This window comes from Mustela lutreola, chromosome 9, assembly GCF_030435805.1.
Source record: "Mustela lutreola isolate mMusLut2 chromosome 9, mMusLut2.pri, whole genome shotgun sequence".
NCBI classification, from domain to species: Eukaryota; Metazoa; Chordata; class Mammalia; order Carnivora; family Mustelidae; genus Mustela; species Mustela lutreola.
Window position 1 is genome coordinate 64,492,045 of NC_081298.1, and position 17,875 is coordinate 64,509,919.

The following is a 17,875-nucleotide window of genomic DNA, read 5'->3' on the forward strand; positions in this document are numbered from 1 at the left end:
GGAAGTATGTAGGTCCCCTGTGGCAGAAAACCAGGACCCTTGCTGCTCCTCCAGCCCTGACACTGTCTCCTCCCCCACCCCTCCACCCCCCAGCCTCTGTTTATGTGGCACTATGGTCTTCAAACTGTTTATTACAGGACTTCTCACCCTGAAGACATCGTGGAGACCCACTGTTTCTCAAAGTACTTTCTAGAGAACAACCACTAATAGGTCACACAGGAGGCGGGGAGAACTTCCATAATCAGACATGGAAAGAACTATGTTTCTCACACATGCTGGTGTATACTGTGAATCTCCAAGAGTGTTGGGTGCACTGTTTCACAAACTTGTCTGATCTTTGCAGAGTAATCTCTTAGCACCAGTGACCTGCAGAATACAGTTTGAAAGGCAGGAGTCCATCTAATTCATAGTCTGATTTTTTAGATGCAAACCCTTAAGGCTCTTAGGGGATAAAGCATAGCTAGTGAGTGGCAGATCACAAACTAAGACAGTTTCTGATTCTTTGACCTTTGCTTGAGGATCCAAAGGGAGGAGGAGAGGGTGGTGCCTATACTATTTGAGGGTATCTTGGACCTTCACGCTCAGGGACACAGACACCAATTCTGGTTGGCCCCCATGTCTGTCCATCAGCAGCATTCCTATCACCCAGTCATGCTCACAGAGCTCTAGTTCTCTCAGCCTATGTCCTTCTGAACCCTTTCTTCTATAAACATCAAGTTTCTAGGAGGAGACTTTGAAAGTCACTCCTAAGGAAAGGATGAGAAAGTCCCCATAATCATTCACCAGCTTGCCGTGGGGTGCTGGGCTGTGCTCATTCTGGAGGAATTCATAATTGCATGCCAGAAGGGAATTGGAGTTAAAAACAGAGAAAAAGGAATACTATACCCTGAAAAGGAAAAATGGTCGTCCCCAGGTGGCAGTGTGATCCTGCAACATAAAAATCAAACCATTATACAACCACTTTGTGCTCAAGTCTTCTGAAGATGTCATGACCGCAGGTTTCAAACTGTGGTCCCCAACCAAAAGCATCAGCGACACCTGAGACTTGGTTAAAAATGCAAATTCTCAGATCTCTACTGACTACCTGGAGTTGGGGCCCAGCCATCTGAATTTTATAAAAACGTCCTGAGGTACGGATGACTCATGGTCAACTTGGAGAGTCAATTGCTGGTAGACGGGGCTTACACACTTGCAGTACCTCTCCCCAAGTTTGTACAACGGCCATGTGGGCCCCTGAGTCACATAAAGCAAATCCTAAGGAACAGATGGGTCCAGGTGACTCATCTGCAAGGCTGGAGATGAAATATCAACAGCCAGAAGCATTGCCCAGTGAGTCCTCACTGCCTCAGCAAAGCTCAGGAAAACCTGCAAGTAAACGCTGAGACTCAGAGAAGATTTTCAGGGGGCATACTGTGATACCAGCTCTTTCCTAAAGGGGTGACAAGATTACCCAGCTCCAAGCACTTCTCTTGCAGATTTGCAAGAGTTGGAGTTGGGTTCTCCACAGGTCTTCCATACCTTCTTGGTGAAATCCACTGCAGCAGTCCCTGAATCCTGTGAGTGAATGAGGCACAGGTTAATGTAACAGGAACCGCATCCCCCAGGCTTACTGTCAGTTGGCTGTGACCCCGTGCCTCCTGGTACCAGAAATCGGATGCAAAAAAGCAGTTAGGGAAGGGCTAACCATGTAGCCAATTATAATTGCCTGTTCTGGAAGACAGGCATGTTCTCTTGATTGAGGTACCATTTGTGTCCAGGACAATGGACACATTGGCTTGCTCTTCCCAACAGTGTCAACTTGAGATTGATGCCCCAGTACAGAGGTATGTCCTGGCAGCTTCCTAACAACGGATCAGACTCAATCTGGAAGGCTGCAGGCAGCAGCTGGATCAGACAAGACACACTGCTGCTGGTGCTTAAAATGACCAACCTATTTTCCAGGAACTGAGCAGTTTCCTTGGGGGGGTCTGGGGATTTTCAGAGCTAAAACTAGGAATGTTCTGGGCAAACTGGGATGAGTTTCAGCATTTGGAAGAAATGTTCTTTTTCTAAGAAATACTCTTTTCTTCCTTCCTTCCTTCCTTCCTTCCCTTTTGGGCTACAATGTAATAAAACTTCGATGGGCATTTCAATCAACTATACTTACTACTGAAGCTGGTAATTTCTAAAACCCAAAAACAAAACAAACAAACAAAGAACTATATTTAAAAGAAACAAAGTTCCGAGATAGGACAAAAGGACAGGTGGAGGAACAACGGAGAGCCCAGGGCAATGTCCATGTCAAGAGGAAGAGAAATGGTCGGGGAAAGTGAAAAAACAGCATGGAAACGAAAAGGAAATGAATGGAAGATGAGAGCAGAAGAGAAGAGGATGTCTTTATCCTAGGGGCCTTCCTGGGCCTGCAGCCACTCTGTAGGGAACTGTGGCCCAAGGCTGGGCCAGCTCTCCTTTCCAAGGTAGAGGCTGAGATTCAAAGACAGTGTGCAAGTGAGCCCCACCCCCCAGTCCCCAACCCAGTTCTCCCCTCCCCCAGCGCCCAGCGCCCACACGCATTTACCACTTAAAGTGAACTTGCGGTGGCATAAAAAGAGGGCCCAAGAGAAAGTACCTACGCGCTGTTGCAGAAATCTTTTCACCTTCCGGTTGGCGAGTTGCGCAGCCATGCGCATTAACGGGTGCACGGGAGGAAACTGCAACAGAGGGGGGGGGGCGGTTGGACGCCTGCCGGGTCTCAGCCCAGGCTATGCTGTCCTCTCCATGCCCTCCCTTAGACGGATTTGATGTCCAGAATAAAATCCATGTCCAAGCCTAAACTTGAAACTTAGGTTTTCACTAAAGAACGGCTTGCCTTTATAGCAGGTTACAATTCCAACTCATCACTTACAAATATTTCCTTAGACTGAATCAGATTTTTCTTTGCCTTCTCCCCAAGTATTCTGTCCTTCTAGGGTGGAGCGCACCGTCCTTTTTCGCTCCAGGCCTCTCTCCTAGTCCAGGGGAGGAAGTGGAAGGACAGCACCCCAAATGTGCTTTCCATAAGGTGTTTGCTTTTCCTGTCCCTGTCTGTGATTGTGGCACACATTCAGAAATACATACCTGTGTCTTACTCCCAGTTTATGTGAATCCTCTCTGAGTATTTTGGCTCAGAGTAAAGGTTCATTTGTGTCACAGAGTTTTTTTTCCCTTCCATTGTCTTTTCTCCTTTTATAGTGTCCTTGGCCCTTCCTGATACTATCCTCATCCTCACTTGGAATCCTCATTCCTAAACCTACACTACAGATGAGACTATGCCTCTTAGGGAAAAAACACTTTACTAGTATTTTTTTAAGGTGTTCTTGAAGACTTGGAAAGCCTTGATTATGTAAATAAGTGACTTTCGAATGGTAGAATTTCAGTTACTGTAACAGAGCCCCTGAATTAAAAAATATTATTTTTTTTAAAAGATTTTATTTATTTATTTGACAGGCAGAGGTTACAAGTAGGCAGAGAGGCAGGCAGAGAGAGAGGAAGAAGCAGGCTCCCCGCTGAGCAGAGAGCCCGATGTGGGGCTCGATCCCAGGACTCTGGGACCATGACCTGAGTTGAAGGAAGAGGCTTTAACCCACTGAGCCACCCAGGTGCCCCCCAAAATATTATTTTTTGACATTCCTAATATTCCTCAAGTCATACCCTGCAGAAATTCACTTACACACTCTGCTTCTGAGAGTAACTCAAGTTTCTAATAACAACAAGGTGACCCACATTATTCCCATAGCACATATACACAGTGATGGCTACAGAAGGTGCCCTTGCATGGATCACTATGTGGGATAGGGCACTTTACACGTCACAAAGCACTTTTTAAAATAAAAATAAGGTAATATGATAAATGTAAATTGAGCTCAGTATTTATCAGGCCTTTCTCAAACATCTGTTAAAGTGCATAATAAAAAGTTACTCCTCACTTATTTTTCCTTTTCTGGAATATATGCTCTAACTTTTCAGATCTGTCAGCGTCTTACCACCTCCAGTGCAGACTGGGAGAGAGAGAATCCCTGAAGCCCCAGGAAAAAGCTCTTAGAAAGCTATTACATAGACAGTGTCTGCAAGCCCCCAGCTTTTCAGCTTATTCGCACATATTAATTAAGACAGGATAAAAGACAAGCAGACAAGAGTCACATTTACAGAAGGATGAGTATAGTAAAATACTGACCCCACTTTTAACTGGATGTATTGGCTTCTGAGTTCTGGAGTAGTGAAATAAAAACTGAGTTAAAAAAAAAAAAAAAGTTGAGTTTAGCACAACATTACTTGTTATCAACATGAAATTCATATGCCTGCATTGCCAGAGGACTGGGTGGTACTCACCCTTTTGTGTATGTCTTGATCATCCTAGAAAGAGAATTGTGAGGGTAAGTTACATGGAATTTTACTGAGGCAGGCAATTGATGAGGTTTTCAATACAAGTTACACCATGGACCTTATTGAATTTAATGGAATATTATGAAATAAATTGGCAGTCTAAAATGAAATCCAAACTTAATAAGACTATAGTTGATGCTGGGTCTTACAAAAGAGCAAGTTGCCAGCAATACATCATTATTTTCAGACTGAATCTAATTTTACCTTTCTAATCTTGGGGAGAAAAACATGCTCTGTAGTGGATAGAAGCAATCCCATAAGCAATTCCCAGATAACCATCAAAGAGTGGGAATAAAATTAATGATAGCAATTTTAAATTTTTTCCTGGGTGTACTTTAGAATTCAGGTTTTTGTTTTTGTTTCTGTTTTAGGGTTGGCTCAAATCGACCAAAGTCTCCCCCTGCAAAACAAAGCCTTCTACATGAACATCCACTCTTTGTAGAAAGCCTAACTCTTCTTTTCTAAATCCTTTTTAGAGCACCATCTTGCCCTTGTTTGCACAGATGACCGGTGGGGATGGTTGTATTTGCAGGATATTCTACTCCAGGATCCTATTGTGAAGAAGACATCTTACAAAACAATAAATCAGGTTTCCATGCCCGCATTTTGTAAAATTACTTGAGATGATTACTGTGAAAGATATTTTAAATAGGCTGATCTGGCTAATATAGATCATTCACATCTCAATCACACTGAAACATTTTTGAATCAGCTCACACTTCAATCAAGACAGAAATGAAATTGTTAATAACATTTTTAATTTGTGGCTGTTGATACAATTACATCATCTTATAAAATGTAAAGCTTCTATATGGGAAGCAGCCCATGCTTATGTATACTACACACACACACACACACACACACACACGCACACACCTGCCTTGTTGTGTGTGTGTGAATGTATGTGTGTTTTCTGGACATGTATTGGGCAAACAATTGATTTTATGTACCATATTCATCAGCTTTATACTGTTATGTTTCAAGCCAAAAAATAACAAGGAATATGAAGATGCTTTTCCAGGTGCTCAAACTCCACATTTCATATGCACCTTCCTTGCTTCAGTTTTTTCTTTTTACAGAGAAAAAAACATTTCAAAATGTACTTACCTATCTAGTTTATTATTTACTTCCCCAACAGAACTTAAGTTTCATGAGAGCAGATAGTTTTGTCTGTTTTGATCAGCACTGAACCTTTAGCACTGAACACACGGCATGCTCTCAATAAGTATTTATCTTTGAACGGATGAATAGAACTGCATTGACAAGAATCTATTGCTCCCTTTCCTATCTAAAGTTCTGATCTCACCAGAAACATAAAACAGAAGACTTTTTGCAGGTGCCATTATTAGTAGAATGTAACTCTGCTTTCTGAATTGCTTAAAGATAAAAGTGCCCTGGAGGCACAAACCTGGCTTTTCTGGATCCCAGAATGGGAAGTGGACTTAGAGCCCAGGTAGCTCATCTGGACGTGGAATAGATGAGGGAACCAGAGTTCCAGGAGAGGAAGTGACAGGACAAATGCCCTATTTTAATGCAGTGGCAAGACCAGGAAGAGCCACAATGTCTCTGTTAATTGATGTAAAATATTGATAGTTTTGTTCACTGAACAACTTTTTGCTCTTCTATAACTGAAAATGATAAAGAGGTCCAGCTTTGCGAAAATGGAGAAAGTGGAAAGAAATTCATTTCAGGTGAGCCCTTGCACTTGGGGAAACCCACATGTGACAGCTACACTTCCACTTCTTCTGCTTTGCAGGGGACACCCTCCCAGCCTTCATGTGAGGGACAGGGAAGCCTATCCTGTGTGATGTGAAGAGGCAGTAGCAAAGAGATGGAAAACTTTGAATCTTTGCCCTAAAGTTTTGCTCTGGGTAGCAAGGCTGTAAAGATTAGTTTTAAAGATAAGAGATGACAACTCTCTTCAGACATGTGCATAAGGATAAACTGAAAATAAGAAGAAATAGGCATGATATACTTATGAGGTTGAAGAGAGAAAGTAAGGGCACCTGGGCAACTCAGTCCATTAAGCTCAGGTTATGATCTCAGCCAGGCTCATGGGATCGAGCCCTGCATCAGGCTCCTGGCTCAGTGGGCAGCCTGCTTCTTCCTTTCCCTCTGCTGCTCCCCCTGCTTGTGCTCTCTTAGTCTCTCTCAAATAAATAAATAAAATCTTTCAAAAAATTTAAAAAGAGAGAGAAAGTAATGTTCGAGACTAGAGAAATGGCCATTAGTTTTATCAGGGACAATGGTAGCAGCTGGTACTTGAGTGCTTTCATTTACTGTGTTCTAGACACTGTTGAAAACACTCTACAGAGATTCAAGCACTCAAACTCCACAATGACATTATGAGGCTAGTAAAACAATTATTCCCATAGGACAAATGGGGAAACCAAGACAAAGAGAGATTAAGAAACTTGCCAAAGCTAAGGAGATAGAGGTTTTGAACCCAAGTACTTTGGTTTTAGAGTCTGAGCTCCTAACACAGCCTGCAAAGATATTTTTGGCTACGGAAAAGCCTGTGCACAGTTACAAGGGCCTGGTGCATTTGGAGAATAATGAAAAGTTCAATGTGGCCAGGATGCAGTATGCTGTGGCTTGGGAGAGGGGAAGGAGAAAGAAAAGATATAGCTCAAGGTGAAAACATTAGAAACATGAAAACATTCGGTTTATGCTTCAGAATCATGGACTCCACCCTAAGACCACCCTCTTGCACTTTTGATTGAATCAACATTTTTGTTGATTTTTGTATCAACTTTGTATCCATGGAAACATTTCTGTTGTGGTTACTATCACTGTTAGGTCCTTTACATGAGATCTACTGTTTTTGAAGAACTATTATATTATAGTGTATCAATCTGTAACGTATGTCACGATATGTCACAACATACATAATTAATGTAATTACACATATATACATTATAATGATAATTGTAAGAATATACACGAACTACCCATAGTTTATAGTATTTTGTATTTGAGAGATTCACTTGTTATTTACTAAAATTGCATTCTTATCCACTTACTTAGACACACACACAGATTTCTCCTGTAAGCAGCAAAAAAGTATGCTTTTATTACAGATATCAATTATAGTATAAACATGTTCACTTACAACTAAAAGAATTATTACATGGGGGCACCTGGGTTGCTCAGTCAGTTAAGTGCCTGACTCTTAATTTTGGCTCAGGTCATGATCTCAGCACCCCCTATTAACAGGGGTCCTGACTCTCTTTCTCTCTCTCTCAAATAAATAAATAAATCTTTTTAAAAAATAAAGATAAAAAGAAAAGAATTATTACATATATATTATTTTTCTTTTACCTTAGGTTGCCTAGAAAGAGCTGCCCAATATGCCAGCCGCTAAAGAAAAATACGAAGAATGAATCAAAGGTTAGTATAAATTCCTTAGTCAATAGCAATCTATTAAAACACACATAAAATTCTAAAATTGCCCCATTTATGAACTTTGCAATATCTTCTCATACAATGCCAGTGAAATTCAACACAACTCTCAGGATGCCTTAAATGAGGTCATGAAAATGGCAACATGAGTTCCTGCTGCATCCAAGAATCTGATCCTAAAATCATTTCAAGTGAACATTATCCACAAGATATTCTCAAGGCCAAGACTAAATAAAAAATCTCACATCACTAAACAGCATGTACCTCAAGCTGCATGATATCCAAGCCATCTGGGGGATCAGCTAGAGGTCGAGGAAATCCTATTGTGAGAAATCATAAAAGTATTAATGGGGGGGAGTTATAGCATTAGTTTTTAAATTTTCATCATGAAAAACCTATAGAGATTCTAAAAATACAGTATTTTTTTAAAGATTTTATTCATTTATTTGACAGAGATCACAGGTAGGCAGAGAGGCAGGCAGAGAGAGAGAGGAGGAAGCAGGCTCCCCACTGAGCAGAGGCGAGGCTCGATCCCAGGACCCTGGGACCATGTCCTGAGCAGAAGGCAGAGGCTTTAACCTACCGACCCACCCAGGCGCCCTAAAAATACAGTATTTTTAAAAGGATTTACACAGAAAACACACTTTTACCTACCAACAGTAAATTGAGATTTGTACCAAAATTAATGAAAAACAGTGTTTTTTTATTTATCAGGAGTTAGCAGTATAAGAGTTAGTAACTCCAGAAAAAGGGAAAAGACACCTGGGTACAATATAATTTGTATTTTGATGCAATTTATGAAGATAGACTATCAGGAAATGTGGGCGCCTCGGTGGGCTCCGTGGGTTGGGCCTCTGCCTTTGGCTCAGGTCATGATCTCAGGGTCCTGGGATCCAGCCCTGCATTGGGCTCTCTGCTCAGCGGGGAGCCTGCTGCCCCTCTCTCTCTCTGCCTGCCTCCCTGCCTACTTGTGATCTCTCTCTGTCAAATAAATAAAATCTTTTAAAAAAAAAGAAAGTATGTGCATCAAAATCACTCTTGTAACTTTTAAGAAATACAGATACTCATCTCTTTACCTCATCAGACTCTTCAGGGGTAGATTCTGGGTAAGGGTGTTACCAGCACACAGTGGCACCCTATGCCAGTCAATCTTTAGCTGACTTAAATGAAGTCTTCCTCTCATTGGTGCATGACACAACACTTGGGAGAATAGCTAATACAGCAACTGAAGGAATAAATTGGATAGATGAAATTAAATGGGATAAATGCAAACCCCTGAACTTAGATTTTTTAATGTAGGACAGGCTCAAGATTAGTATAGATCTAAAATACTGATATTTTACTTCTTGAAATCTCTCTAGGAGCCAAGAAAAAGCTGAGGCAATCTTGTGCTATACAGAAATAATAGTATCCAACTTTGAAAGGTGATAATCCTACTTGAAATGATAGAATATGTAGTTGAGTTAGAGGTACTAAGAATAGTCCTCTTTGGCAAAGAGGAAAATTAGGACATGCATGCTAACTGCCTTCAGTTATTTTGAGAACTGTCATAAATCCAAGATATTAGTACTCTTCTGTATTCCCAAAGGATAGAACTAGGGCTAATGGTTAGAGGTTACATGTAATCAGATTTTAGTTTAGTGTAAAGAAAATTTTGATGATTAGAGCCATTCAAAAATGCAAAGTAATTTGAACGAATCTTATAAGGATTTATTAAGAGGTTCTGTGTTAACAGTACAATCAGAAGACCGTAGGGACCTACTCTTGGGAAACATAAAATCAAGTAGGAAAAAGGGGAAGTGGATATAAATATATAGACAGATAAAAATTAATAACAAATTCCCAAAAGTGTAACACAAACAGATTCTACTGGACCCCAGAAGAGGCAGCTACTTGTTCTCTAAGTTTGGTAGTGAGTTGGGTATCACAGAAAGTAATCAAATAGGGAAATCACAGATCCCTGCTCTCTATGAAAGGTTAAATGATTTCCAAGGTTCTTTACAATGCCTAGGTTTTGTGGTTACACTACAGAACATAGCAAAACAAACATACTGTTTAAAAATATTTTCTGTTTGAATATATTTTCAAAGATTTTTCTACACCCCTAGATCAAATTTCTAATGGCAAAATCTGAAATTCTGAAATAGTTACTGCTTCCAATTGGAGCTACCACTACATACTTCCCTGCATCATTTGGCAAATTACCTTGAAATGGGTAGCACATTCCAACAACTGACTCCACACCCCACCCCTCCCTTGTCCCCTGCAATCATACTGATTCTCAGAAGCTAATGAAGCAACACCCCTGTCTAGTCAGCACCTCGGACAGCGGCCACACCCAGGAAGATTCTGGGTCTCTGACGGTCTTTTGGGGATCCTGCCTCCAGGAAGCCCACAGAAAGGCTATGAAAATACTCCTTTTTTCCCTGTTTCTGCTTCCTCCCCACCCCTTTCCAACTGTCCCTCAGTCCTCAGTCTTTGGGTCTGTAAATACTGTTTCACTGTCTCTGTTCTCCTCTCGTCAGAATTCCCAGAGTATAAATGGCTAAGACATTGGGGTCCCAAATCATATCCCTCACAGTTTCAGTGACACATCTTTGGGACAGCCCTGAGTCAAGAATTGTTTAAAGAAAGTTCCACAAGGGAAAGTTTTCTCTTTTGGTAAAAGGCTGCAGCATCTAATTCTGTCCACCCTTTCTTAAAGATTAGAGACAAATGAGAAGCCATTTCAAAAGGGTGGAAATGGGGGTAGGTGAGGGGATTATGTTTGACTCCCTCCAGAACTGCCCTGAAGGATCAAGGTCTGTCTCAGTCTTCCTGAGAGCTCAGGCTAGATGGGAGTCTGATGAAGGGGTCCCCTTACCTGAAGAGGGAATCTGTACCATGCAGAAGCAATAGATGGCCAAGATGGAAGGGAATTGAGGAATAAAGTGCTTCATCTTCAAAGCCCAGTTTCTCTTTGTTGACCACAGATGTAGTCTGCTAGGCCAGGAGTTGGAGCATTTCCTGAAGTTTCATAGGCAGAGGCAACACTCTGCCCTGCTTCTGATCAGGCCCAGTGGAAAAGGTACCTTTATTTGCAATGCCTTGGAGCCCATTGGCTGAGCACCAATCAGTTTTGCACAGAAGGACCCTGGCTTTCTCATAAATGTCACGCTGGGCCCTTATTTGTAGAATAATATCCTCCTGGTGTAGGCATTGTACAGAGTCATCTTTTTCAATCCAGCAATAAAAATAAAAAGTGGAGAGTCATAATTGTTATTCTATAGTGGTTTGAGAAAAAGCCGGAAAGGCTTTTTCTCTTTTTTTAATCAAAGAACTGGACATAAATCTATATACTCTTGCATGATGAAGTCTTATTTCCTAAGAAGCTATTTATTTTCCACCATTAACAAAGGATCTTTTAGTCTTTGGTTCATCTGAGAACAAAATTTGGAGTCCTAGATATAATATTACAAGAAATTCAAACATTCACATAGATTTTTTAAAAATCATGGTTGGAAATTAGACTCCTTGAGGCAGACTAATTTCCATGAACAAGTTAAATATTTCAAATTATATCAGTATGCAAGAAAATATGACAGTGTTTATTAGTAATAATAATATTTCATCTACTGAGCTCCTATTTAGGATTTCATATAAGTTATTTCATGTACTTCTCATAGAAAATCCATAAGGAATATATTATTATCCTAAATTTATGAATGGGAAAATTGAGGATGAGAGACAACAAGGAACTTGCCAAGGTCACCAAGCCATAAAGGATGCAGAGCAGGGATTTAGACATAAGGGTATCTGAGCCCAGTCATGTCTGTAAAAGTCTGGGATTTTAGTCAATGTGCTCATTTTTTTGTAGTAAGACCTCCCTTGACAGAGAATTCACTCAATCTATAGATCACTTTGCATGGTTTGGACATTTTAACAATAGGGTATTATGCTAAGTGAAATAAGTTAGACACAGATAAAGACTATATAATTTCACTTATATGTGAAATCTATAAAACAAAACAAACAAATATGTTACAACAACAAAACCCAGAAACAGATAGACATAAATACAGAGAACAACCTGGGGTTGCCAGAAGGAAGGAGGGTGAAGCAATAAAAGGGAATTAAGAGGCACAAACTTCCAGTTACAAAATAAGTAAGTCATAGGATAAAAAGTATAGCATAAGGAATACAGGGAATAATATTATAATATATTATAATTTTATTACATAATATTATAATAATGTCATATGGTGACAGATGGTACCATAGTACCATAGTGAACATTGTGTAAGATAAAAAGCTGTCAATTCACTACGTTGTATACCTGAAACTAAAATAATATTGTGTGTCAACTCTACTTCAATAATAAAAAAGTTTTAAAGAGTCTCCTTGTGATTGGATATGGATTAGAAAGGAGAAATAATGAAGTCTTCTTTCTTGCAGAAAAGGTAACCTATATAAGGCATATATCAAGTATCCTTTTATCATCATGTGTATCTTTAATTTTTGCTCTTTTAAGGATTAGGAGGTAACTAACAATTGTTGAAAGTTTACAATGTGCTTAAAACACATTAATCCTTTACCTAAGTCATCTTATATCATTTTTTTCAATGAATGAAAGTTTTAAGAATAATTTTCAGTGGGAGTTGCTCAGAGTAGACTGTTTGTGACTTAAAATGTGGTATTTTGCCAAAAATTTCTAATTCATAAGGGAGTAGGAATTATAAACTACTGTGTCACCATAATATTTCACCTATTTCCTTGAGATAGCAAGAAACTGAGATTTCCTTATTCCAGCATTTACCACTTTAGTTCAAGGAGAATAACGTAAAGTCTTCAAATACCAGGAAGGGATGATGTCTTTGTATTGAAGAGGGTGCACCCACTGTGCAACTGCAAATCTTTACTAAATGAATAGAAAAACATGAATGACTGTTTTTTTTTTTTAACATAAACCACTTATCTGTACGGTATTAAACACAATTACTTATGGACATTTTAAACACAACACACACATAATAACAAAGGTTTGTGGCAGTTTTACTGTCAATCAATAAGTATTTTTTAATTTTGGTCTGTCTCTTCCATGAACTAGGTACTCTATGCACAAACATATCTTTTTCAAATAAACCTATGTGATAGCTCTTATTTATATCAAATTGATTTTGTTTCTTTTGCACATTTTGCCCACATTATTTCTCAGATATTCAATAGAAAATAAAAATATTATTTTTTAAACCATTTTTTAGAAGATTTTTTTTCTAAGTAATCCTTACATTCAATGTGGGGCTCAAACTCACAACCCCAAGATCAAGAGTCACATATGTCGCCACTGAGTTGGCCAGTCACCCCTAAAAATATTATTTTTAATGTTAATTCAGAAATGGGATTATAATGATATCCCAGAAATGGAGTATGTTGAAGCTCTGATCCCTCGTGTGATTGTATTTGGAGATTTGGCCTTTAAGGAGATAATTAATATCTCCTTTAAGGAGATAATTAAGGTAAAATGAAGCATAAGGATGGGACTACTCTGTGAGAACTCGTGACTTTGTAAGAAGAGGAAGAGAAATACCAGAGCTCGCTCTCTAAGCGCACACAGAGAAGGGGCGAGGAGAGGATGGTGAGAAGGCATTGTCTGTATGCTGAGGAGTGAGGGCTCATCAAAAACAATCTTGTTGGCACCTTCATCTGGGACTTCCAGGCTCCAAACTATGAGAAAATATATTTTGTTGTTTAAGCCACCAGACTGTAGTCTTCAGTTATGACAGACTGAGCTAATATGAACACACAGGGGTTTTTTTAGCAAATTCAGTATCAGAAAAAAAAAAGTAAAATAATGAAATGAAAGGTAAAATAAAAATAAGAAACTCTCATGGTTTTAAATGATATGATTATCTACCCAGAAAATCCAAAGGAATCAAGTGGCAAATTCTTAGAATGAATGAGTTTACCAAAATGGTCAAATTTAAAGAAAACTATTTTCAGGATTAATTTTCTCAAACATGAGCGAAAATAAATTTTAAAATGTATTAGACAGGGGGAGGAGGGTTTGGAGAGGGTGGTGGGGTTATGGACATTGGGGAGGGTATGTGCTATGGTTAGTGCTGTGAAGTGTGTAAACCTTGCGATTCACATACCTGTATCCCTGAGGCTAATAATACATGATATGTTTACAAAAAAATTTTTAAATAAAATAAAATGTATTAGAAAATGTAAATAGCTTTAAAAAACCATGTAATTCAGAGAACTAAGTCAAATAATAAGAATGCAATATATTAAAAAAGAAAACCGTAACATTTTACCAAAGGACATAGGAAATAAGTGAAAAGGCATATCATGATCATTGACAACAAGAGTTAAGGTTGTTAGAAGTTCAACTGATAGCAAATTAATCTATAAACTTAATGGAAGCCTTATGAAAATTCCAGAATGACTTTTTCATGGAATTTTAACTGACTCTGAAATTATTTTGAGAGAGAAAATACTTAAGAATACTTAAAACATTTTTGAAAAGTATATTTTGACAATATCAAAACATACTATAAAGCAGTATGTTACATTGTAGTGCCCTTTTGTTACTGATCTGGTAACAGGCTACTAAGTAGATCAATGGAACAGAATAGAGTCTTGAAGCAGATCATCTAAATGCAGAGTGGAGGTGGTATTTCAAATCAGTGCAAAATGATTTAACTACCTTAAATGGTGTTTAGAACATTTGGCCATCCAGTCGACAAAAATATTCACAATTTCACACTATAAAGTCAAATAAATTTCAGAGGATTAATGAATTAAACCCAACACAACCACACATACATATAGATACTTACATAAAATTCTGTCTTAGAAAGAGAGTATATTTATGGTTAGGAAACTGCTCTTGAGCAAAATTTAAAATAGGGAAGCCATTAAGAAAAAGAGTGATACATTTTATTATATTTTTAAAATGTCTATGAAAAAGATAACCCTTATAAGCCAAGAAAAGACAGAGTAGGGGAAGTATACAACAACTATAGAGATACTTACAATACAGTAATAGAGGGGAGATGGAGAGAAGGAGGCAGGCACAACCTAAATGTCTGGCATAGAGCAAATGATGAACTGTAGAATATCCAGAAATTCATGAAATCTAGAAATTCATGTAACTCTTAAAAAGAAGAAGATGGATCTTTATGCATTGACAAGTCAAACTCTTTGTAACATAGTGAGTAAAGAAAAAAAGTTATTAGAACTACATACTATATGGTCTAGTATCAGTTTGCTTCTGCTCATAATACAACCAGTCTCCACACTTAGTTGTTTAGAACAACCATTTATTTAGCTCAAAATTACGCAGGTCAGTAATTTGGATTGGACCCAGCTAGGTAATTCTTACGGTTTGGCCAGGGCTCTGCTAATCTCAGGTGGGCTCACTTAGACCCTTATATTCATCTGGTAGATAGACTAGAGCATCTGGGACCTCTTTCCATGTGGTCTTCTGGTCTCCAGATGGCTAGTCCGGGTTTGTTCCCATGCTGGTTTCTGAGTTCCAAGACAGTGACAGTAGAAGCTATGAAGCCTCTGGGTTTGGAACTAACAAAACATCATATTATATTGGTCAAAAAAACTGCATTATATTGGTGAAAGCAAGTCACAAGGCTAGCTGGATTCAAGGGGTGGGGGAAAAAAAACTCCATCTCTCAATGGACGTAGCTGAAAAGTATACAGCCAATTTTGCAATCTATAGATCTCCACTTCTGTACACATGTTTTTCAAAATAGCCCATGCAATTCCACGAATGCATATGTTGGTAACACAAAGAAAAAGGGTCAGGATGTCACAAAGACACACAAATAGCAGTGGCTCTAGAGAAATGGGATTGTGAGGGGGTCATATAAACCTTTTACATTATCTGCACTTTTGAATTATCACACTGGCTATCTGTGAATTACCTGTATGAGTAAAACTAAATTTTAAAAATATAATAAACTTCGGGGTGCCTAGGTGGCTCAGTGGGTTAAGCCTCTGCCTTCAGCTCAAGTTGAGATGTCAGGGCCCTGGGATGAGTCTTGCATTGGGCTCTCTGCTCAGCGAGGAGCCTGTTTCTCCCCCGCCCCCTGCTTGATTCTCTGCCTACTTGTGATCTCTGTCAAATAAATAAATAAAATCTTAAAAAAAATAAAAATAAACTCCAAACACTATTATATTATTTCATATTTAAACTTCTGAACTTACATATATGAAAAAGCAACTTTCTTTTAATTATTTTTATTGTGTTATATTAGTCACCATAACAGTACATCATTAGTTTTTGATGTAGTGTTCCATGATTCATTGTCTGGGTATAACACCCAGTGCTCCATGCAATCCATACCCTCTTTAATACCCACCACTGGGGACGCGTGGGTGGCTCAGTGGGTTAAAGCCTCTACCTTCGGCTCAGGTCATAATCCCAGGATCCTGGGATCAAGACCCACATCAGGGTCTCTGCTCAGCAGGGAGCCTGCTTCCTCCTCTCTCTCTGCCTGCCTCTCCGCCTACTTGTGATCTCTGCCTGTCAAATAAGTAAGTAAAATCTTAAAAAAAAGAAAAATACCCACTACTGGCTTAACTCATCCCGCAACCCCTTCCAACCCCCCACCTGCTCCCCACCCCCGCCTTCTAAAACCCTCAGTTTATTTCCTGGAGTCCATAGTCTCTCGTGGTTTGTTCTTTATTTCATTACATTTATTTTTCCAAAGTGTGTCCTTTGTTAGGCATTATTGAAAAGGTTGCAACCAGCGGATTTGTCAGTTCCAAGCCAACTTAATGAGGTATCTTTTTTTTTTTTTTTTTAAATACATGAACTCACCATGGGGAGCTCCCACACCATTTGAAACAAAACTGAAGGCCGAGAATTACACTAAAAATTCTTCTACTTCCCACATCAAATTAGCTCCCACTTTGTAAATGGTTATTACAAAAAAACTCAGCAGGCATTTAAGGAACTAGACTTTAATCTGTAGGCTATTTTGAAGAAATCTAATTTCAAAATTGATTATAAGTTTCTGTGTTCAAAACATAACTTCCTGAGTTCTTCAGTGGATTCCAACGTCCTTCGAGAACCCTCTGAGACTACAGCAAGTGAAGATGCAAGTAGGCAGATTAACGTTTAAGGGCTTCTATCCCTAGCAGGGTTTCACAGAAAGTAGTGACAGGTATATTTGAGGGGCAGGCTGTTAAATTCCCAAAAAGCTGTCTGGTGATGGAAAAGGCCAGCCTCCCACATCTGTTAGCCCCGTTCCCACTCATCTGAATGGACCCTCTCTTGTCCTCCCAGCTTCTGAGCCTATATCCTGTCCTCTTCTCCTGGCTTTTACATGTGCTTTTCTGGTGGGCTACTTAGTGGAGGCAGGGGATGGGAGAGCTGTGTAACCTCAGGAGAACCAGGGTATGCTATTGGACCAGATGCGTGAAAGTAAGAACCATAGCTTTACTTACTGTATATTTTCCTTTGCCTAGAGAGTTAGAAACCTACAAAATAAACTCTCTTCCCAGCTGGCTTCCTGGTAGTTTAGAGGATGGGAGAAGCTTGGAAGACAGAAGGGAGAGCCATTTTTTTTTTTTTCTGCTTTGGGTGACGCTCCCAGCAGAGACAGCTCTCCAGGGCTCCACAAGCACCCACAAGCAGCAGCACTTACACATGACTTCACACTCCTGTGGTCCTGTGGTGTAAAGAGAGTGTGTGCCCCTGGCTTCCTGGAGAGAAGGAGAAGTGATAATTGAAACAGCAGTTCTCGTAGAGACCCCATTAATCTTAGTGACCAAGGAACACAGGCTCTGTGAACACCATTTTTCTTTGTGTTCCTCCAACCCTAGGGGTAAACAGGGGCTCTCTGCAGTTGCTAATCTCTGGGTAATGTTGCCACTTTTCAATTCCAGCCTCCTTTTGAGATTATTTATTTACAGTTTTATTGAGCTATATCACATGTATTTAAACTGTATCATCTGATGAACTTTAATATAAGTATATGCTGTGATACCATCATCACAATAAAAATAACACGTTATTTCTCATGCTCCAAAAGTTTCTCATGCTCCTTTGTAGTCTCTCCCTCTTCTG

At 39.3% G+C, this 17,875-nt stretch overlaps 1 protein-coding gene across 19 annotated transcripts in view; it reads right to left on the reverse strand.

Annotated features, from left to right (window-relative positions):
* NMS (neuromedin S) overlaps nucleotides 1-17,875 on the reverse strand; it is a 47,865-nt gene that overhangs the window by 1,228 nt on the left and 28,762 nt on the right. For 5 of the 19 annotated variants that reach the window (XM_059134505.1, XM_059134498.1, XM_059134500.1 and 2 more), the window contains 8 exons: nucleotides 8,880-9,028; nucleotides 8,068-8,123; nucleotides 7,723-7,761; nucleotides 4,348-4,371; nucleotides 4,193-4,246; nucleotides 2,613-2,690; nucleotides 1,519-1,637; nucleotides 886-927 (listed from right to left, as the gene is read on the reverse strand). In XM_059134505.1, the coding sequence (XP_058990488.1) occupies nucleotides 886-927; nucleotides 1,519-1,637; nucleotides 2,613-2,690; nucleotides 4,193-4,246; nucleotides 4,348-4,371; nucleotides 7,723-7,761; nucleotides 8,068-8,079 (368 nt within the window). In that variant the 5' untranslated portion in view covers nucleotides 8,080-8,123; nucleotides 8,880-9,028. Of the gene's footprint in view, nucleotides 1-885; nucleotides 928-1,518; nucleotides 1,638-2,608; nucleotides 2,691-4,192; nucleotides 4,247-4,347; nucleotides 4,372-7,722; nucleotides 7,762-8,067; nucleotides 8,124-8,879; nucleotides 9,029-10,666; nucleotides 13,507-14,491; nucleotides 16,355-17,875 lie in introns of those variants that run through there. The other 14 variants (XM_059134510.1, XM_059134508.1, XM_059134509.1 and 11 more) reach the window with 11 other exon arrangements.